Source organism: Scomber scombrus, chromosome 1 (genome assembly GCF_963691925.1).
Source record: "Scomber scombrus chromosome 1, fScoSco1.1, whole genome shotgun sequence".
Taxonomy (NCBI): domain Eukaryota; kingdom Metazoa; phylum Chordata; class Actinopteri; order Scombriformes; family Scombridae; genus Scomber; species Scomber scombrus.
The window spans coordinates 21,902,901-21,920,241 of record NC_084970.1 but is presented as its reverse complement, the minus strand read 5'-3'; the positions used below and the strand labels follow the sequence as shown (position 1 = coordinate 21,920,241).

Below are 17,341 nucleotides of genomic sequence, written 5' to 3'. Positions count from 1 at the left end.
TCTACAATTCATTTCGCTCAGGTGTGGATTTAAGGTTACAAATCTAGTTGTTATATCTGTGTGCTCCTTATATAGCAATGTAATCCTGTAAATAAATATGTATAGATGTCTTATTGTGATTATAGATGGCATACATTTTGATCATTTAGTAATGGTGATCTATATGTTGTTTACAGCATCTTCATTCTCCAACATTTAATAGCTTGTAGTACATGTATTCTGGCATTTTACAGTACACATTTTGATGGATCATTGAGAAAGTGATCAAATTGTTGCATAATCTGAAAGGTCATAACTGTTTTTATTATCTTGAACTGAGGTGTACAGTATCATCAAATGATTATTTTATCCAGCAGCAAGCAATCTGAAAACACCAACTGTACATTTTGTGCAAATTATGATGCAGTATTGTATCAAAGAAACACTTGGCACAAAAACTAATGACACAACAAGAAGAGTAAAGCATATATTCCACGTCTAAATTTTGTATGAACTGAACCACAATAAGGCAGATCTGTTAATTCACAGGATGCAATGGAAACACCTCAAAACCTGTTTGGTATGACTACTCTGCCAGCTAAAAGAAATCACAGCACTACTTGACACAAGATGGAACCTGGAGTGTAATCGCACCTAACGGAGATTTGGGGAAAAAGTATGCCATACTATGACATTCCTCAAATTAGTAATATACTTCTAGTGCCAAATACAGTGATTTGAACTGAATGCCAAAAAAAAACAAATGTAGAGGTTTTCATGTTATCACACTTTCGCTTTAACAGACAACAGAGAAACCCTGCTGCATTTTTTGAGACAGTAATACCAGACTCAGCTGTTTTGCCTTTTTTTTCTAATAAAAAATCTTTGAGTTGACTGATCTAGTTCAACAAATCCTACAGCTGCATCAACACAATACTTTGATGCAGACAATTGTGATCAAAGACATCCAGAATAAAGATCTACAGCTTAATTGAATGAACTTCTCAAAACCAAAACTGTTCTATTTAACATCAAAAATCTTGATCAATTTTAACCAACTCAGAGCCATACTGCAAGTAAACTCAAACTCACGTATTATAAGCATCTCTGACTGCAAGAAAATGGAGGGGAAACCTTTGTTGTTTGGGAGACGATTTCATGTCTATATTTATTTTTAAGAACCTAATACCTGTATATATTTTAACCTCAAGTGTTGGAGAGAAACTGTAATGTGGACAACTTTTAAAACTCCATTACTCATCTCTTTTGGCAGAGAACACATTTTCTACAGTTGAGAAAATATTCTGACTACACACAATGAAATAGTAGTGTTTCAATGTAGGTAAACAGCTGACACAGGTTATGACAGCAACCACAATTAACATTAAGAAAGCAGCAGAAACATCTGTAAAATGATTTCTTGACACAAGTATGAGGTCTCTGGAGCAACATGGGCTACACTGATTTATTGGTTGGTTTGACAGTGGCAGCTGAAGATAATGGATATAAAATGTAAATGGTCAATGTAAACACTGAAATGGTGTATAAAGATATGGTGCCTCTATTGCAATTTAGGCTCAATGTAAATTGTAGAAAACATTTAAAAAAAAAGATGTCTCACTAAATTTCTCAAATGTGTAGTGCTATCCAGAGAAAAAACCTTGCAAACATGTCACACGTAAAATAAACACTTAACTCTTGTTTGAAATGTTCACGTGTATCTTTATAATTCAGTCAGAAAATCCGTCAAAAATTATAAGTCTGAAAAAACTTTTTACACCTTATTCCCCTCAACAGCTGCACTGTATGTATCCAACAGACTCATGGATGAAAATCAGGTTGTCGTTTTAGAGGTTCTTACTTTCAACAGCAAACAGTAGGCCATGAAAGTTACACAAAATTATATTTTTGTATAATCATATTACCAAACATTCTTGATAATTTCTAAAGTTATCAAACTCAGCTCCTTGAAAATGCAAGTGGTTTTAAAATGCATGTCCTTGGTTGCTCATTTTACTTTCCTTTATGTAATTCAAGAATGACAGTTATCAAACACTGGTATAGTTTAACAGGAATTCCTTTTGTGCTGCTCTCCTTCATCCCAAGAGTCCTCCAAACCCCTAAATCATGCTGGTTAAAGAGGCCTAATAATCTGCAGGGACTGCTCTTCTGCACGCTGGATTGGAGGGGGCTGCAAAAGTCTGGGTGTAAGGTTCTGACAGCATTTTTATGGCAGGTTATGCTGGCCTTGTGGGGCTTCTTGGTGACCCGGTAGCAGATCCTGGTGTGTCTGGGGGAGACCTTGTTGGCCTTGTGGGTCTTGATTATGTGGATTATTATGTTCCTGGGGTGTATCTTGAGGATCCTGGGCATGGGCTGCAGGCTGATGCTCTTGGAGTTGGGCTGCTTGGTCAGGATGCAACTGGATGTCATCTGCATGTACCTCTGGGATAAAATTTCCTTCAACTGTAACAAAGAAGCCATTTTACATTTCTCAGACATCAGCCTGTAAAAATCAAACTTCACAAAAATAAATTAAATGGTGCAACTTACCATGAACCTCAGGAGGGGGTTCTACTTTCTGTGATTTCAGCCGTTCCATATGCTCAACCGCCTGGAAAGAACAACAGTTTCACATTTTTCTTGCATATGCACAATGTGTAGTCACATTAATTTGATAGCGTAAATAATACAACATAGTCCAAAGTAAGACATTTTTAGTCAGTTACTGAGATTCTGCTGATAAGAACATTTTTGGTGTCTTTTTATTGTGAAGACAATTCTACAGAACTTCTATTTTCTAATAAACTTTTAGCATCAGGTTTGGAAATGAACAATTTGGTACATTCACTGTTACAGTAGGGGTCAGATTATGCTAGAAAATAAATAAATTCAGTGTGTTGGAGGAGAGGGTTTCTGAAGATGTTCAACTATCCAACAAGCAGTTCTGATTGGGTATACTTGCACCTCAAACCTGCAGTTTGCCTCGTCTGCTCCTAAAAGTATTTCAAATGACAGTGTGCCACTCATGTCCTTACCTGTTGCAGCTCAATTTTCTGTGCATTAAGCTGCTCCTGTTGCCTCTCCAGCTCATCTCTCTGTTTCTGGAGGTCAACAGTCTTCAGGTTGAGGTCCTGTTCTTGCTGAGCAAGGTGCTCCTCAAACTCCCTCATCTCCTCATCTGTGTAAGCCTGGTTCTGCTCCAGCGTCTGGAGAACACAAAGTGGATGTGACGCCATTTAGGATCGTCCTACTTCTGCTTACACTTTGAAATAATGTCAACAAGATAAAGTGTCAGACATTGTGTCTCACCTCCCAACTATCTGGCTCCAAGAACTCTTTTTTCTTTGTAGCAACCAGGAACTCATCTAAAGAGACCAGTCTGTCTTTGTTAGAATCCACCTATGAGGAACACAGGAGCAAAAAGCTTTATTCAAAGGAATAGATTATATATGCTATACAGACACTCGTTAATAGATGGAGGGGGTTGTTTATGCAAAGCAAACAGTTACATAAAAATAGAATCCTGAGTGTAAATTAATGTACCTCGTTCATAACATGCTCTCTCATACGTAACCTCTCCTCCTCCATCTCCACCATATCATCCTCCTCATTTGTTGGGTCATAGATTTTTTCCAGCTGAAATCACACAGACCAACAGTCAATGAATAGAACATTCACTGAAACAAACATACATTTTCAGATGCAATGTCTTTACCTCCTTGGTGAACAGTGCCTCCAGTTCCTGTTCGTCAAAGAAACCATCTCCATTGGTATCTGCATCATGAAAAAGACAATGTGTTAAACAAATGCACTATTTTCTGTTATATTTGACAATACAGATTATGTAGCACTGGATTAATGAACACCATCCTTCCCATCTTTAACACGTGAAAATGGGTCAAGTTCTTACCATGCAGGTTGAAAAAGGTTTTGGGGTCAAAATCCTCCGGGTCTAAGCCATCTGCTTCCTCCCACACCTCCTTAAGTTGATTCTGGCTACCCTGAATAGCAAAAGCAAAATCACATTTGACTAAGAGTTGGATAAATTACTCCTCAGTTCAACCTTTCAGTAGAGAGTTTACATATAAATTATGAAAATGCACTTCAAAAGACCAAAAGCACATCATGTAAAAATCAAGTACAATCAATGTTTATTTGCCAAACTGCAACTCTTGAAATCTGAACAAAATATACAACACGGTAAAGAAAATTATTTCTCTTTATGAGCAAAACGTGTCATGTCTGTCTGACAAAATCAGACTTACTGGATGGTTGACTTTAGGGTGGTCAGCATGCTTTTTCCTCATCTCCTCATAGTGGTCCTCTTCTTTCTGTCTTTCATCCTCATCCAGTGTCTTCAGGTGTTCCCGTCTGTCGTGCTCTTTCATCATTTCATACTTCTTGAACTCCTCATGTCTCTCTTTGTCGTAGTTCTCCAGATCTTTAGTGGCCTTGATGTAGGGACAAAATTACTTAAAATGTTTGGAATTTACTTTGATCAAAATCTCCAGTTAATATTCCTACTTAATACTTTTTGGACAATTACAGTTTTTTGTCTTGTTAGATCATGTGAATATTTTAGCCTGGGCTATAACTTGGAACCTGAACCAATTTACCACATTTAAACAGCATACAGTGTTTAGATTTTATGAATGTTTTTATCCATCTCAAGCAGCCATTCAGTTTGGTATGAAAATCAATGTGCTAAATAAAAGCAATCCTTCACAGTGAACTTCTTTCTGTCTGAATAAATTTGTCAAAGTGACTTTATTGCTGTGACAAATTCTGCAGGTCCTAAGCGTGTTCATGTGTTGTGGTGAGCTCTGGGATCAGGGATATCCAAGTCAACTGCTAAACAGCACTGACATATAATCACACCTTAAATATAAACTATGGCAGCAAAATGTAAAATCGGTAGAAAAAAAACTTTTTGTTTTGTTTGTTCTTTCGTTGTTGATGTTATTGTCAATTTCTGTCTATGCTATGAAATCCAGCATAATTGTGTTATATAATTTCTTAAATGCAGAGGAAAAAAAAGAAAATAAATCTTTGTAATTGACAGTGGGTGCTGATAATAAAAAGCAGATCACATGACACTGGCTGGACAAGTAGCTGCAGACTTCTATATTGACTCAATGTGTGCTCTACATTTATTGTTTGCTTTCTTTTCCTTCCCGGATGTTGACAATTCACAGCTGACTACAGTTCACAAAGCTGTTGCAGTGACTTGTGGCTTATAAATATAACAGTTCTGTGTGGTCCTTTTTTTTCAAATGAAGCACAACACACAACATTTTTGTTAATGTGTGTAACGTAGCAAAGAGGTTTACCGATTTGATGAGCCGATCCAGGTCATCCACTTCAAATGTATGTGGGTTCATGTGGTTCAAGTATTCAAACTGTTTTAGCAGAGCCTGGTGGTCCACAGCTATGTCTAGTGTGGGTAAACGATAATATAAATAAGAACACAAATACTGGATATCCATACAGTATATAACATAACATCAAGCCAGTATACATTCATTTACATATTTATATACTGTAGATATATAGATATAAAGATATAGATAGACAGATAGACAGATAGATAGATAGATAGATAGATAGATAGATAGATAGATAGATAGATAGATAGATAGATAGATAGATAGATAGATAATATTTAGATTAAATATAAGCTATAACACAACATACCGTTCCCTCCTTCAAGGTCTTGCTTGGCCTTAATCAGGGTTCGGAGCCGGTTTACCTCCTGCCTCTTCAACTCGTCCAGTTTTGTTCTGACGTGATGGCTGACAAAGTCCAACTCTTTGGCCAGTTTACCTTGCTATATTGTAAATAATTACAACAGTTTGCAATATTAAAGTTGTAGCAGAACACATATTTTTTGCACTAAAATGCCTTTATCATTGTTCTTTAAACTTAAAATGAATAGTACAGTGGACTGAAATTACAGGAGAAGAAGTCTAGATAGAGTGTTATTATTTTCCAAAAGATACATGATTTTCCAAGAAAATGTATTGCTGTGTGAAGTGAAAGCCCATAATTTACAAGCCAGAGTGATGATTTACTAAGTTTACTCAGAACAGGTGGAAACTTCCCACCGTGGTGATAAGACTAAACAGAAACAACACACAATACCTTGATGTCTTCCATGTCTGTATTGTGGAGTTTTTCTCTGAAATGCTGATCTTTTTCTAGAAAATCGATGACTTCCCTGAGGTAGCGGTCATAGTGGAGTCCTGTTTCCTATAACATCAACAAATCCAATGTCACTTAAATACACCAAGCAATCCCACAGTGATCACATCTCTGTTCTGATATTGTTATTATATTTACTTGTACTTTGTTCTAATGTTATATCTAATTATATATTATTAACAGCATTTATATGGTTAGTACGACATACTGAAGCCTGTGTAAAAAAGTAACAGAATATTTAGCTTTTTATGGGATACAAGTCTGCTGAACAATATATGGTCCTGTGTTGTTTGATACAGAGATGAAAGGTTTTGTCATTAATGACAAAAAGTTGAAGACAAGACAGACTAGGGAGTAACAAGGTAAAATTTCAAGGAATTTTCACCATAAAGCACAATATTTATTTGAGCTCTGTGAAGCCTGATATTTCCAAATTTAAAATGTACAAACTTGCAGCTGAAAAAAATATAGAGCTGTTGTGCAGATAGCAAATTAGCTTTGTGGGATCATAAGTTTTGACTTAAAATAGCCTGATCTAATTTAGGTAATTTGATTGAATTATAGTCCTATGTGAAATCAGCCCACCTCTCATTAAAATTAGTCTGGGCACTGTTACTGCTGCAAAACTCTCTCCGGTTCGCAAACTATTAAGAACTATTAAGCAGTGGCAGTAATTTCTACTTTATACCTCTATACTACTACTATAATTTCTACTACCATATAAAACAGATTTAAAAATGTCAGTTATCTCACACTGTTTTTTTATCTAAATTGTTTTAAAGGATGAAATTCTACATATTTTTTTATTTCATACAAAAATGGACCAAATAATTGATTATCAAAACCAGAGCCACGTGACCAACCGACAGAATCAACCTCTCATTTAATTTTTACTCCACCCACCCTGCATATGAACTGTTCGCCCTACTCCCCTCAGGCAGGAGTTTGCACAGCATTCAGGCAAGAACCACTGGTCTGAAGAACAGCTTCTTCCCCGATGCTGTAAGACTGATAAACTCTGCACCACACTGCCTTGTTCAATCACATAGACTCTGAACTGCAATCAACTGCTGCTGCTACCATCTTGCTGCTACTTCATTGACTTTAAAACTATTTATTATACATCCCTATATCCCTCAGGGGCATGCTGCTGTAAATGCCTCTTAGTCCCTGAGATTTCTACCTCTTATCTCTCACTTTATTTAATTTATTTTGACTCATTATGCCTATAGCGTAGATTTTATTGATTTTATTATAACTATTGCCTTTAAGAACACTGCGATCATCTGCTGCTGGTTTATTGGAAGTTTCCAGCAACAGCAGAAAGAAAACTGGGGATGCAGTCAATTACGCCCCAGAACTATGGAACAAACTACCGATCAGGGAGGCCAGTTCAGTAGTTATTTTTAAGAGAAAGCTAAAAACTTTTCTCTTCACTTTAGCTTTTAACTAGCTTTTCTATCAGTCAATACTGCACCTCTTTTATAGTTATATTTGTACTTTATTTTATACTGTTTTTATTCTTTTTTTTAGCTACTTTTACTATGTACTATTTTTATTGTTATTTTTATTCTTATATGTATATATATACATATAACGTATACGTATATATATGTATATATATTCTTATATATATATATCTTATATTACATTAATGTTTTTGTTTCTTTTCTGTTCTTTTTTTAACATTGCTCTATGCTCCTTTTATGTGAAGCACTTAGTCTATGTAATTCCCTTTGGTTGTAATGGTGCTATACAAATAAAGTTATTATTATAGATGTTCTTTATTTTATCATATATTTAATTTACATTTTTTCACTGGGACCTGAGTATGGTATTTTGTTCTCTTTCATGTATCTACTTGGCTGGAATGACAATAAAAATCCTTGAATCCTTGAATATGATCAATTCAATCCATTGCTGGACTGTTTCAGAGCTACAAAACAGGAAGTCTGCTTTGTGATGATGTCTTCATTAGAAACAGGTGTGTGTAAACATCCTGGGACTTCCTACCACACTAGCTGGAGGCTCCTCAGGCTTCTTCTCAGGCTCTTTGACTTTTGTTTTGTCCATACTGATGGGCACTGCCTCCACACTCAGCAGCTGGACCAGCAGGAGGAGTAGGGCCCGGCTCCAACACATCTAGAAATGAGGACATTTAACGGTACAGCTGTTATACTACAGTAACATGCAGTTACATTACACAGCACAGCACATGAAGACAAACTAACTAACTGCGAGGACCAGTGTATTTAAGTTGCCGGATTCCTTATCTTCTCTTCGGACAGTCTGCTAGTCTGCAATGGTTGTTCATTATTGGTCAGATAATAATATCCTCAGGAAGCTGTTGCTGTTAGCTTTAGCACTGCCACTGACAGGTTTGGATAAGCATCTGTACGGCTCCTCATGCTGTCAGTCTGAACGGCACAGCTAACGCCACACACCCATAATGACACTACAGGTTATGTTGAAATATTCCCTAAAGAGCACCTTAGATAAGTGTCACTTGAATACTCACTTTATTATGAATGCTGAACCTCATCTCCTCTACTCACGTCGCTTCCTCTCATCCAGACTTCCTGCTCGTCAGCGCTGCACGTTGTGTCGGCGGCGGCGTTAAACTCCCATTGGTCGGCGCAGCTGTCCGTCAAACAGACTAGCAAGTTGCGTTGAATTGGATTGTACGTGGCGAGTTGACGTCAGAGCAGGTGCGCTTGATATGAAGTCAATACACTTTATCCACACTCAATACCATTCTGTCATCTCTGAGGTGTTTTTCTAATCTTATCAGAAAAGAGAATGCAAATATCACACCCAGAATAGAAATGGCACATATGTAAGTGTTCCTTGTTCCAAATTGCCCCAAATTAGGTGATTTTCCTAATGTGGAACACTTCAGGCTGAAATGTGGGGCACTCACTGAGAGGCTGAAAGTTGTAAAGTGCTTAATTAATTCAATAATAATGGTCAATAACACTCAAGGCCAAAGTCCATGCCAACATTTAGTCATTTCATTAAATACAATGTTTGTGCTGTGTATAAAGATTAGTTATAGCATTATTATTACAATAAACTGTTGTTCTTTTTATTTCAGTGGCACGTTTTAACTGGGGGTTTTCAATATGCCATTGTTGTGTTATATCCAACAGACTAATTTGTTCTTAACTTGTATTTAAAGGACTATAATATGACCACATGTCATGACCATTGACAGTCAATGATCATGATTTACATCAAGTAACACCTATCTATCATTCACTGCATTGTGATTCAGATATCTATTACTTGGATAAAAGCAGCAATGTAAAGCAATTCTCCATCACAAGCAAAAATATTATCAACAAAATGTACTTTAAAACAACTAAAAGTACTTATTATTTGCAGGCATTACTGAGCCTTGCCCATCTTTTTGGCCAAATATAGTAATATTGGATTATTATTGCTGCTGTATTCATGTGTATGCAGAAGGGTTGAAGCAGGTCGAAGTGGAACTAATTTTAATCATTTTACATACTTTAGTTTTATAAATTATGCAACATATTTCATAATATGGCAATATGTATGTAAAATATTAATCTGAAATTAATATTTCAATATTAATTTGAGTATTTTGTAATTATAACTATCAGATTAAAAACCAAAAAAAGCATCTCCCTTGAAAATGAAGTGGAGTAAAAGTGTAAAGTTGCAGGAAAATATAATGGAGAAACCCAAAGTGCAATATCCTTTAAATTGCATTTACAGTAAATGCAGTACTTAGGTAAATGTACAGCAAGTTATAGTATTGCATTGTAAGGCTTATCAGTTATTTAAGCTGATTTCCAGAACACTACAAAGACATAGGGGTATCTTTGAAATATATGGCACCCTTTTCCCTTCTTTGTCAGTCTTAAGGCTGCTTTCTAAAAAAAAAAAAAAAAAAAGGAGGGGTAGGATCCTAAACACGGCTGTACAGTCTCAGTCTTTACTCACACAGCAGTCTGTGATTAATGGGTCCAAATTCACCTCTCACCCCAGCCCTGCTCAATGTACTCATGGGAGATCTTACATGCTACTGTTCTTGTCACACTCCTCTCTATGCACTCTGCATCTTACTGGCTGATAAAGTCAGAGCTTCTGCTTCTGAAGACACTCAAAGGCAGTATAATCTATTTGTGAAGTTCTTTGCTGTAAGTCATCTGAAACAAATTAACATTTTTCTATTTTGTACACAAACACCAAGACACTGCATGATGATTCATTAGTCTCTGTAAAGTATTTATCTAGGTATTTCAGTTATTGATTCTTAATGAAGCACTTTGTGTATAATGTGATTGTTAGGAGTCATTTATCAAATATTTGAATTCACTTGGTTGTGTGTAAAACATTTGCCTAGTATTGTCTTCACTATTTGTTAAGTACTGTCCCATGAGCTGTGGGTACTACAGTACCAGATCCAGTTAAAATGATCACTTCAACATTGATTTTAGGTTCAGAATCACGTGGTGAGCCCTCATCTCTCCAGCAGAGGATGCTGTTGTGATGTGTTGGCTGAGTCCTTTATTGCAGTCTGTTCATAGTGCTGTGTTGGATGGAAGTCCATGTTTGCTTAACTGGTCACATATGCTAGAAGGCACAGGAGCTAATGAGTGCATGATTAAAGCCAACTATGTACTGTGATCTTCGTTAGCACCTGCAGCTCTACTTACTTAGCTTAATTAGACATGCAGACATTGCAATATTAAATAAAATATAATTTAAGTAAAATTTGAAATGCTGCTCAAATCAGATGCCCTCTTGTTGTGGCAACACTCAACAGCTGCTTGTACAACTTGTGTAGAAGATATACATTTGTAGCACAGGGGTTGTAAAATCATTGGTTTTCTACTGAAACTATGAGCACTTAAAATAAAAAAAAACTCCATAAAGACTGTTTATGAGTTCTGGCAGGTACAGCAAGACAATAAATCTAATTTTATCTGGATCAGTTGGCTTATGACTAAATATAACATCTCTGCCCTCTAGTCAGTGTCTGTAATAGCTCAATGAGCGGGAATAGCAATTAATCATTGTCTTAGATCATGGCTAATGTGGAAGGTAAAGGAAAGCTTGAGCAGATGGGAAAGATCAGCACTTTTTTTTAATAGACAACTATGTGATGATTAAATTCCCTGCATAACCAACAAGCGACTCTTGTCTAAACATTATCTTACACTAAGTGTTGTTAATAATTCAGGCACTTTGAGATACCTCTACAACACGCTAATTTATATACCTGACTCTGCCTGCATTAAAGGATTATTTGGAGAAAACACACACACACACACACACACACACACACACACACACACACACACACACACACACACACACACACACACACACACACACACACACACACACATTTCAGAAAGGATATGTATTTCCTGTGGGCATCTGCCAGGTAAATTAGTACCCAAACTATTGAAAGTCAGAAGAGAACATGAGAATCTTTATTACATTTTCTGTTCGGTACCTTTAGTAAACTGTGATTCAGCAGGAGGAGACTCTCTGAGGAAAAGACAATATCATTGAGTCACCTTGCTGCATTGTGAGCTCTGGCAGGCAAGAGGCAGGAATCAGCAGCAGCACAGACCATACTGCAGAGCTGCACTCAACTGCGCATCCATGTGTGTGTTTCTGTGTGTAAATTAGAATGTACAAGTGGGTGTGTATGTAGTGAGGATGATTATAAATCATAGCAAGGTCAAATAACAGTGACTGGATGAGTAAGGATATCAGATGATTACACTGCAGTGTGTATGTTCCAGCTACCCCTGCTTCATTGTGCAGACCGGATGAGGAATAAGTTAATTGTGCGCTTAATGACACCATTTTTAAATTATTGGCCGTGTTAATGAGGAATCCAGGCTGTATATTTAAGCCTCTTGCAGATGTCTGCCAGTTTCTGCTTGACCTTACACGCAGAATATTTTTGTCTCAACAGAACATATATTCTGTCTGTCAGTGCGCAGCAAGTTTCTTCTTCAAGTCCATAGAAATGGGGTGGTGCTTTTCTCATACTGTGGAAGATACTAGTCTGTGAAAATCTGCTTTCCAAAAGATATTTCCTCACATGGTGTTTCGATAAAGCTGGTGGAAAGCAGTGCCCAATGTAGGAACGTATCTGCATTTTTTAGTTTCTCCACTAATTTATTCAGGTTTTTACGTTTATTTCTCACATCTCTGCAGATCTCATTAACTAAATAATTAACTTATTGTTATCAATAATTTGTAAACAAAGGGATAGAAACATATGTCTGTACCTTGAATTCTTTGTCTTTTTGCCAAGCAGATAAGTATTTGAGGTTTACAATGATTGGATTTCTGCACAGCAGCTGCACTTTAATGGCTTATAGAGGAAATGTTTTATGTCCCACAGCCTTTGAAGAAAAATGTCTTAAACCACTGGAGAATGTTACAACAAAGAATCACAGATCAAATATTTATAATGTTGACAGATGCTTCCTGCTCACTGGGGTGAATGCACCCAGTATAGTATAGTATTTTCCCTCCACAGAGGACACATAATCTATGCGTCACGGGGGACACGAGAAACTGTTGAGGTATTTTTGCATGTCTTTTTATGGTTGTTTGACAGGTTTATCGGCAAACCATTTTCTCCCTCCTGGTTAAAGCCACATATCCTGCCAGGGAAGAGCACTTTTAGTCATGATGCATTTGTAAGAGAACATGTCATGATGATGTGAAACATTGACTCCAGGTGTCCGATGCTCAGCAAGATAACTCCTGTGCCAACACCACTGTGACTTTGAACATTGCCTGCCGTCACTCCGCCCAAGTGAAATTTATGGGCAGCACTGATAAATTGGGAAGGTCTGTTTGATGCAGTGTAAGCATTATTGTAATGTGTCATGGTCAAGAAGGCTCTCTGTCTTCAGAGCCTGACTGCAGTGAAGGTGATGTGAGGCTGATAAACTTCATCTAATGCTTCCAGTATTTTTCATTCACACATGTAGGCAAGCTCGGATCCATGCATACATGCCAGATACTGTTCAAAAACAGTTAAATGCAGTCCTTGTAGCCAAATGGTTTTCATGTTGGTCTCATGCTATTTCTATGCAATTGAAAATGTTACTGTTTAATAAAGGTCTCTTTCCATCTATCTACCTCTGGCTCTTAACTGTGGTTGTGCATTTTTCCATTCTTGATCAACAGAAAATTAATCTGCAGCTATTTTAACAATCAAATAATCATTTTGAGGAATTTCCTAAGGAGAACATTCTCTGATCGATTGTGATTATTTTCTGGTTTATTTAGTCTTCTATGATAGTAAACTAAGTATCTCTGGGGTGTTGGCTGTTGGTCAGGACAAAATGAGACATTTGAGGATATTTTGGACTGGGAGAAACAACGTTTTCCCACCTTTTGTGATGTTTTATAGACCAAACAACTAATCAAGACAATAATCAATGAACACAATCATTGGTTGAAGCCCTTAACTACAGTAAACATGCACATAGCAGGACTTTGGATAATTCTGTCAATCTTTAGTTGAAGATAATAATACAAATAATGATATGATCACAGCACAATACTTTTTATTTTCCTGAATCTAATCTTCAGGAAATTCTGTGTGCAAGAAAATTGCTTGAAATTAATTGATAACAGTATTGCAATGTTTATTTCTGTCTACTGATGTTGTTTAAGTCAGCTTTAAAGAAGACTTAGTGTAATGTTACTGTATGTGATTATCAGTTTTTGGCATCATGACTCACATGTAATTACAAAGTTGATTAGCTCCCTCCAGTTGAAAGTGGTATCATCTCAATCCTCGGCCTTGAGCCTGTGGATGTATTGTACTGTCTGATTTTCTTCTTTTCCACCACAAATAGTTCCTTGTCCTTTTATTTAGGTGGTGCTGCACTCAAGCATGCTCAACTGAAGGACTCAAAACTTAAATCTTGATATTGTATACTGCTCCTCAGGTATGCAGTCAGGGTTTCTCATAAGCCTGTGATGAAACATTTCTTAAAGGATGCTTGGTTCCTTATTTAATCAGTGTTTTATTTCTCTCCCTCAAACACATTCACACTTCAACATATACTGCAGTAGCTTTACAGGAGAGACTCAAGCAGGTAATCTTTTAATATTCTCCCAGTGGCCCTTGAGAGGGCTCCAGGGGGACACCAGCAAAAAGGGGAATCATTAATTTTCACTGTTATTCCATCCATAAGTAACACAAAGACAACATTTATATTTTTGGTCATATGTTTCAAACACTTTATGTAATGAAACATATAAAAGCAAACATTTGATCAGATGAGGGACCCTGAGACACAATCTTATACATTTTGTGTCAGTTAAGGGGACCTTGACATGAAAAAGTTTGAGAAAACTGCTTTAAAGAACTTACATTTCTTTGCTTTCAGGTGTGAATCCGTCTAAAATGAGTTTTAAAACTGTCCCAGATGTTTTCTTAGGAGCATAGTTTTGATTGTACCTCGTGCCAAAAATCATTTCCCACTCATATCAATCCAGTGCAGCTCTACTACACCCTAGGGGCTACTCCCTACTTTTTCTCCGCAGTGGACTTCATTTATTATTCCATTGTTTTGTTGGGGTCCGAGCTTTGCTTTTATAATCACCCACCAGACCGCCACTTCTGGGAAAAGGATAGCCTCTTCTCTTCAGCTCAAATTACAACAAAAAAACAGAGTGGTGGAGTGAGTCCATTGACGAGTTTGGTATTCTTCCCCTTTAAAAAACTATGCAGCCCTAGCGGTGGTATTATATCTGAGCTCCCTGGAAAAGTCTGCGGAGAGGAAGAGGGGGGAGAGCCGGAGCAGAGACGAGAGATCATGGCGGCACCTCTCGGACGGGACACCCTACCTGACCACTGGTCGTACGGAGTTTGTAGAGATGGGCGGGTCTTTTTTATTAAGTGAGCCGGTCTAACTATTCAACATTGGTTACTTTACGAGTCCTTAACGCAGTGTGAAGGGTTTTTGTTTTGTTTTTTGTTTAAAAAAATATCGTTCAGTAACAGGTGTCTTTCTTGCAGCGATAAAACTCAGAGCACTACTTGGCTCCATCCGCGCACTGGTGAACCTGTTAACTCGGGACACATGATACGGTCAGGTACGAGGCAAACTATCACATTTGCAGGATACAAAGAGGGCATTTTTTGCTGCAGTGTGCTGTCCTTTGGCGGGTCGTTCAATATGTTTTTTCTTTCTTTTTTTTTGTCCCGTGTTATAGATTTGCCGAGAGGATGGGAAGAGGGCTTCACGGACGAGGGAGCCAGCTACTTCATTAAGTGAGTGGCTCATGTGCATTGTGTTGCATTGTTTGGACCGTGTACAATTTGATTAGCTGCTTGTTTTGCATTGAGGTGGTGTGTGTAAAAATGCTGCTTTCATGTCCTGTCTGCCTCTGTGTGTTGTACTGACATGTTTGGTTACATGTTTCAGCTGCCATCACATGCTAGATTAAAGAAATAGATTAAAAAAGACAACATTTTGCCTAGAAAACACTATCTATATACATGAGCTGACAAATGATTAACAAACGAACCATTATGGATTAACACACAGGGGTCCCACTGATATATGAAACCAATTTTCTGTCTGCATTGTGAATGGAAAGTGGCAGTGCCTAGCAGGACAGGAAGAAGGCTATTAAAATTCTCCTCACATCCTCCATGCAGGACCTCTACTCCCTCTATTAGATACTAGGTGTACAGCCTTGGTGTGTGTGTGTGTGAGGCAGAGAGAGAGAGAGAGTGACTGTAAGGGGTGCAGGAGAGGGGTGTGACCATGTGGTGACAGAGATGTATGGCATGATTGCATTATTGAAGCCGGGAGGACAGATTTTCCAAAGTCACACACAGGCTGCAGTGTGTGAAGTTATTCTGTCAGATTTTCACGTCCGTTGTTGATTTCAGTCGTAGGATTCTGTCAGATTTTCACGTCCCTTCTTGATTTCAGTCATAGGATTCAAATTAGAAATCAGTGAAAGGTGCCACACCATCAAGTACCATACTGACACATCTGTTATGTTTAGATGCTTAGTTGATGATTAAGTGTTATATATTTGCATTTACATCTAAAATGTGTAATGGATGGATAGATTTTGGTCAGTGGTTTTTAGTGTGTATCAGATGAGTCATGTGAGATAAACCAGGACACAAGAGAAACCAGCAAATCATGCTGAATCAAATTAAGTCAGGGTTACAATGAAAAACAGAAAGCTTACTGTAAAACTAAATAAATAAATAAATTCTTCATTGGAGCTGCATCATTGTGAATTACAGTGACTCCTCCCACTGTTTAACATTTTGTTGTCCCACTACCCGTAGTCCTGCCATGCCCCTTTTAGTTTGCCCCATTTGTCCCAGACAGAAGGCCTGTATGGAAGGTTTAATATGCTCATAGCTGCAGAATTTCTGAGATTGGTGGTTATTAATGAGAGGTATTTGCTTTCTCTGCAGACAACAAAATTTACATCACACATTTTTTCATTTTGGCTCAGATCTGTATCACACAGTGTAATGACAAGAGATAACAAGAGTTGCTTTACATAACTTGTCAGATGACAAGTTATGTACACAGATTGCACTGAGCCAAAAAAACAGGGGCTTACATGCATTCAGTAGCCACTTTGAAAGAAAGTGTGGGATCCAACGATGTTGTGGGCTTTAAAACGGCACATAAACTAACAAATTTGTTGTTGGTGACACATTTATTGTGTGTTGAATAAAGGTGGTCATTGTGTTTTTTTCACTCACTCACTCAGTTTTCTTTTTTCTTTTTTGCTTTTGCTCTGGAATTAGGCAGAACAAAACAACACTGAAGTTGTGTGATATATGGTAGCCTAAATGTCAAGGCTGTAAAATGTACTTGTTGCCCAGTTGGCATGGTGGAAGGATCCTGTTTTGCTCCTGCTTTGCTATCACTTCTTTGTTTTCAACAGAAATGTCTTTGAGTCAAACATTGAACAGGAACATAGTCAGGCCGTTCTCTTTAACTTTATAGTTTATTTTGAGCACAGTTGACATCTTTCTGTGTGCTCTTGGTACGTGTAAGAAAATCAAATCATTGGTATTAATACTCTGAGTGATGATTTAGCATTGTGACAAATTTACTGTATAATGCCAAAATCGGTCACTGCATGATGA

General features: G+C 37.4%; 2 protein-coding genes across 2 annotated transcripts in view; one reads left to right on the top strand and one right to left on the bottom strand.

The window, feature by feature from the left end:
• Nucleotides 1-277: 277 nt before the first annotated feature.
• On the bottom strand, nt 278-8,769 carry nucb2a (nucleobindin 2a). Its single transcript, XM_062423224.1, has 13 exons — nt 8,702-8,769; nt 8,197-8,325; nt 6,124-6,231; nt 5,677-5,809; nt 5,313-5,416; nt 4,248-4,433; nt 3,893-3,983; nt 3,698-3,756; nt 3,526-3,618; nt 3,292-3,381; nt 3,018-3,188; nt 2,533-2,593; nt 278-2,445 (listed from the first exon to the last, which is right to left on the bottom strand). Exons 1-13 carry the CDS (start codon nt 8,723-8,725, stop codon nt 2,207-2,209), a joined length of 1,488 nt encoding a protein of 495 aa, XP_062279208.1. The 5' UTR covers nt 8,726-8,769; the 3' UTR covers nt 278-2,206.
• Nucleotides 8,770-15,023: 6,254 nt separating this feature from the next.
• Nucleotides 15,024-17,341, top strand: part of plekha7b (pleckstrin homology domain containing, family A member 7b) — a 78,826-nt gene continuing 76,508 nt past the window's right edge. Inside the window, exons 1-3 of the mRNA XM_062423213.1 lie at nt 15,024-15,106; nt 15,227-15,303; nt 15,424-15,481. Of these exons, the coding sequence (XP_062279197.1) occupies nt 15,024-15,106; nt 15,227-15,303; nt 15,424-15,481 (218 nt within the window). The remainder of the gene's footprint in view (nt 15,107-15,226; nt 15,304-15,423; nt 15,482-17,341) is intronic.

Excerpts from the sequence above, each read along its gene's own strand:
- nucb2a (XM_062423224.1), bottom strand. The coding sequence starts at position 8,725 with ATGAGGTTCAGCATTCATAATAAA. Across the intron at positions 4,434-5,312 it reads TGGATCGGCTCATCAAATCG|GCCACTAAAGATCTGGAGAA; the intron begins GTAAACCTCTTT and ends CCCTACATCAAG. Across the intron at positions 3,984-4,247 it reads ACCCTAAAGTCAACCATCCA|GGTAGCCAGAATCAACTTAA; the intron begins GTAAGTCTGATT and ends TTTGCTATTCAG.